The 4,885-nt window shown below is 65.4% G+C and overlaps 1 protein-coding gene across 1 annotated transcript; it reads left to right on the forward strand.

The window, feature by feature from the left end:
- The first annotated feature begins 389 nt into the window (after positions 1-389).
- On the forward strand, positions 390-4,464 carry LOC144302243 (ral guanine nucleotide dissociation stimulator-like). The gene is made up of 6 exons (XM_077879530.1): positions 390-543; positions 931-1,041; positions 1,641-1,834; positions 2,408-2,467; positions 3,366-3,559; positions 3,797-4,464. The coding sequence occupies exons 1-6, from the start codon at positions 406-408 to the stop codon at positions 4,303-4,305; spliced, it is 1,206 nt and encodes a 401-aa protein (XP_077735656.1). The 5' UTR covers positions 390-405; the 3' UTR covers positions 4,306-4,464.
- The last annotated feature ends 421 nt before the right edge of the window (positions 4,465-4,885 follow it).

The raw sequence follows: 4,885 nt of genomic DNA on the forward strand, positions 1-4,885 counted from the left end.
CCCGCTAGGATACCCCTGTCCCACAGGCAAGATGCAGACCATCCCCGACGGGCACAACAGCTTCTCCAGGGTCAAACCGGGGAAGACTGGACAGTCGTGTCTGAACCCAGGCGTGTGTTCAGGTTGGGCCCTGGGTGCACACAGTCCTTCCCTGGGGCCTGTGGACAGGGGTGTGGTTGTGTCCCTGTGTGCACAGGCCTTCGCCTGCAGGGAGGGGGGGCGTCGGCAGCACGAGCGCTGCCCCTGCAGCTTCCTCCAGGAGTGGGTCAGGGAGGGGGTCCCAGGAAGTGAGGTCACTGCCGTGTCACAGAGCCCAACAGAACTCGGAACCCCCGTAACCAGGCACCCGCATCCAGTGCAGCCCCAGCTCAGGCTCACTTGGCTGGAGACATCTGCTACTGGAGGATGTTCTCTTGCTGCCGGCCCACCTCTGGGGGCTCTGGCTCCCAGGAACCCCAGGGGTGCGGCTTGTTCCTATGCTGTAGGCAGTGGCTCCAGCATAGGTACCAAGGCATCAGGGCGGTGATCAGGAGGCGCCGTCAGGTAACACAGCGCAGGCCAGGCCAGGCCCCCTGTGCCACCATCCTGCGAGCCCCATTCCTTCCTCCTCAGGTTCAGGGAACCAGGGATGTGTGGGCAGGTCCCATCCAGGCTGGGGGACGCTGCAGGGTGGCAGGTTCCCCGGGGATCCCTTCAGGGTCACCCTGATGTCGAGGTGGGCAGGGGGGAAACAGGGTTCCTGAGGTCCTCTACCCGCCCCAGAGTCACCCCGAGGCCCTGCAGCCGCATCCCTTTCCTCTCTCCAGGGGTGGTGGGTGCCGCCTGCACTGTGGGGTGTCTGGGTGGAGGCAGCTGGGGGTGCGGCCCAGCCGAGGGGGCCAGACCGGGCGCTGAGGCCTCCTGCCTGGCTGCCGGGCACTGTCTCCACAGAGCTCCACCCGGGACGTGGGGCGCGAGCGGGAGGAAGGGGTCGTCTGCCCCACCGCCTCCAGGAGCAGGGAGGTGCCCTGCGCAGCTAACGGAGGCCAGCGCGGGCTCAGGGTGAGTGCAGGGGCTGGGCCCCCCGACACCCGGGCCCCGATGCGGCAGGAAGGGCCCCGGGTCCCAGAAGCCAGCCTGCTACCCCCTGGGCCCCCCGACACTCCTGCTCCCACATGAGTCTGGATCCCCTCCTCCCCACACCTGCCCCCATGGCCCTGCCCCTGCCTGGGCCAGATGCAGAGTCCCTGCGCACAGATGTGTGGGAACATCAGAATAGAGCCCTCAGGGGAGGCCTGGTCGCCCGGCGGTTAGCGCCTGCCTTCCCCCAGGCCTGATCTCCGAGGCCCGGGATCGAGCCTCGCCTGGGCTCCCTGCACGGGCTGCTTCTCCCTGTCTGTGCGGCTGCCTCTCTCGGTCTCTCTCTCTGTGTCTCTGGAGGTCCTTGTACTGATCCAAATATTTTGAACATTTATCCTCTGAGATTGTTTCTCTGTTGCATAGTTGGTCCTGTTTGTGTAAGAGACAGGCAGGGAGCTTGAGCGGGAGAGGGAGCCCCAGCTCCTCAAGCCCACGGGGCCCCAGCCAGGGCCTGCCGGGGCGGGATCCCAGGCCTCCGGGCGGCTCCCTGCAGGCTGCACGTCCCCTCTGTCCCACCTCAGGGTGCAGGGGCCGCGGCCGGGCAGGGGCATCGGATCGTCCTGACCAAGCTCACCCGGACGGAGCTGCTGGAGTACAAAATCCGACAACTGCTGCTCGCCTTGCAGCGCAGGGACGTCATCTACGTCTTCAGCTTTTTAGAGGACTATCGTACATTCGCCACCACGGACGAGGTGCTGGACCTGCTGTTCACCGAGTGAGCACCTGCCCCTCCGCAGCCCAGGGCTGGGCCACCTGCTGCTGGGGAGGCTGGGGATGGTGTGAGCTTCCCGGCCTCGGGCTGCTCCCCCGCCTGGAGCAGGGTCCCCCAGGGCCTAGCGGGGTCCTGCAGGGCAGCCCCGGGGCCTGGCCTGTGGCGGGTCGGCCAGAGGGGCTGTGCCTGTGCTCAGCAGCCGTCCTCCTCCCCGTGACCAGGCCTGTGCCTCCTCCCCTCCCCCCCATCACCAGGGTCCTGAGCGGCCTGTTTCCCCATTGAAAGGGAGGTTTGAGAGTCCATCGGGGGTCTGTGTCCTGGGGCAGCCAGACCGGGGAACCCCGGGACCCCCCAAGCCCACTAGGATATGGGCCATGGGCCTGGCCGGACCCTTTCATGCTCAAGCCTTCAGGAGGCCCCAGCAGGTGCGGGCGCTTCTCCGGGAGCTGCCCGTGGCCTCACGCACAGAGCTGACGGCCCCCGGGGCTCCGGCCTAGTCGGGGTCAGAGGGTGACAGCCCCCATGATGAGGTTGCATCCACAGGACGATTCATGGGATGTCCCCGCCCTCCTCTAGGTATGGGTGCATCGCAGATGCGTGGGGTAACAACGATGTGGTCCTGCAGTGCTGGAAACTGTGAGTGACTCCGGCTCCTGCAGGAGGGCCTTCCCTCTCCTGGAGGGCAGCGAAGGGGCTGTGGGGCGGTGGGGGGCTGCCCCCTCACCCCACACATCTGCAATTCCTGTGACAGGGAAAAGGTCTAATGCCCCTTCTGGAAAAGAGCGAAGGAGAGCGGTGGATGGGGTGCGGGCTTGGTGGGAGGCACTGGGACCCCTCAGGGAGACCTTCTCCATCCCCCCCAACCCTCTCTCTGCCCCACACCTGGGACCCAGAGCAGAGGGGGTGGGGAGCATCGCACTCCCCAATCTGGTGGCACCTGGACCCGGGGGCACAGCAGGTGCTCAGGAGGGCTGGTGAGGGCTCCCGGACCAGGCGGCCCCCGCCCCGTGGGAGATGGGAGATTAGAGTCAGTGGAAGGACACCCCCGGGGGCCCCTCGGGAGGGAGGCAGCCAGAGCCACAGGAGGGAAGGTGGCGGTCCTGGGCGGCTCCTGGCAAGGCCTGGCAGGACACAGAGCCCGAGCCCTCCTGCCTTGGAGCTTCCCAGAGCGACAGTGTGTGCAGTGAGGGCAATGACAGGCCAGACGCCCCCCGTCCCCTGATGCCTGCCGGTGGACTCAAGGGGCAGGTGGGCAGGGACCAGGCTGAGGAGGGAGCCCCGCTTCTCCAGGAGAGATGGTGATGGTCACCCCGCTGGGCCTGGGCTCCCCGCACAGAGGCTGCATCCCAGCCCCTCCTCAGGGAGCAGGCCTGTGGCAGGCAGGACCGCCAGGTGGCAGGGGGACGAGGAGCAGGACTGGCCTCCGACACCCCGCGCGGGAAGCCAGGCCCCGGGTCCTGCAGGGCTTCCCCGGGACACCTGCATGTGACGGAGCCCTGTCTTCTGACGCCTGTGCCCGCCTGTCCCTCCCCAGGGCCATCTCCTTCATGATGGAAATATGGTTGAATTATTATGGGGACGACTTTCATCAGTTCCCAGAATTTCCCTCCCTTATAAAACTCCTCCAAATACTAAGACAGCACATGCCAGGCACAGATGCGCATCTCCGGGCCCTGCGTCACCTGAGGCAATTCAGACGCCTCCATGCAGCGGAGCGAGAGGCTGGGGGTGAGGAGGACTGGGGGTGGCCGAGCTGGGGACAGGGGGGGCCCGCGGATGCAGCCTCCGTGCAGCTGGGCCGGGAGCAGGGGTGGGCTCACACCCCACCCCACGGGCTGCAGCCTGGGGACACCTCCCAGGGCTCTTGCCCTCACACACGGGGAGTGGTGGGAAGAGTGGCCTTGATTTGGGAGGGACGTGGACAGTCCGTCCTGGTGGTGATACTTTGTCTTCTTGGATCTACAGCTTTGGCCCGAGGAAAACACCCTGAACCCACTCTGCAGCGCACCCCAGCTCCGACCGTGGGGCCTGCTGCCCCGTGGGGCCTGGCTGCTGGGGCTGAGGGCTTGGCCTGCGATGAGCCGCCTGCTGGGGAGGCAAAGCCCCTGCAGATAGTGGTCACTGCTGCCCTGCAGGAGTCCCCTGCACCCCTGGGAGCCCTGGAGGAGGAGCAGGCGCCACCCCCTGCTCTCGAGGTCGTGGATGTGCCCCAGCCACCTTCTAACTCGATGGAGCAACTGGCCTCGGGGATGGAGCAACCCGTTGAGCCACCCGAAGAGCTCGCCCCAGCTCCCACTGTGGAGCCTGGGGAAGGTTCAGGGTCTGAAGGGATAGTGGCTGCTGGAGATGAGGACTTGGTCAAGGCAGAGATGCTGGTTCCTGAGGTGAAGGTGGTGCACGTGCTGTTCGAACCTATGGTTCCCTGCCCCGATGAGGAGGAGCCCCCTGCTCCCATGGCCACCCCAGAGGAGTAGGCCCTGGTGCCTGCAATCGGGGTCCCCAGAGGGCCAGACCTGCAACCTGCCTCCAGAACAACCTGCTTTGACCCGTTAGCAGCCCCCTGACCACCTCGGGAGCCCGCCCCAGCTCCCACCGCGGGGCTCGTGATGGCTGCAGCCCAACAGGGGCTTGCCCTCACCTTTTATTTCACTGTTTCTATATTTTGAGTTTTTCTTTAACCTTTAACCTGTATAATGGCTTATAGAGTTTTATTGTAATAAAGGATAAGTTAACTTTACACAAAATTGACTCTTATGCTTTTAAATTACACAACATGGTACTTTAGGTCCATTCACAGTGTTGCAGGCCCGGAGCCCAGGGCACCAGGGGACACAGCCGAGGATCCGGGGCTCCCCCAGGACAGGCAGAGGCTGGGAGGACACAGGACAGCCGGGTCACTCCTGCAGCCAGGCCCAGAGCTGTGCAGATCGTGCCCCTACCCCGGAGCACCCAGTCCCGTGTGCTCTAGGAGCTGCAGTAGTTACTGTGGGAGCTGACTCCAGGTCTGGACAGCTGGCCGCCGCCACTGTGGTTGTCCCTCCTGGTGTCACCCTG

The sequence above is a fragment of the Canis aureus genome, chromosome 31 (genome assembly GCF_053574225.1).
Source record: "Canis aureus isolate CA01 chromosome 31, VMU_Caureus_v.1.0, whole genome shotgun sequence".
Lineage (NCBI taxonomy): Eukaryota > Metazoa > Chordata > Mammalia > Carnivora > Canidae > Canis > Canis aureus.

Excerpts from the sequence above, each read along its gene's own strand:
- LOC144302243 (XM_077879530.1), top strand. The coding sequence starts at position 406 with ATGTTCTCTTGCTGCCGGCCCACCTCTGGGGGCTCTGGCTCCCAGGAA. Across the intron at positions 2,468-3,365 it reads GTCCTGCAGTGCTGGAAACT|GGCCATCTCCTTCATGATGG; the intron begins GTGAGTGACTCC and ends GTCCCTCCCCAG. Across the intron at positions 3,560-3,796 it reads AGCGGAGCGAGAGGCTGGGG|CTTTGGCCCGAGGAAAACAC; the intron begins GTGAGGAGGACT and ends TTGGATCTACAG.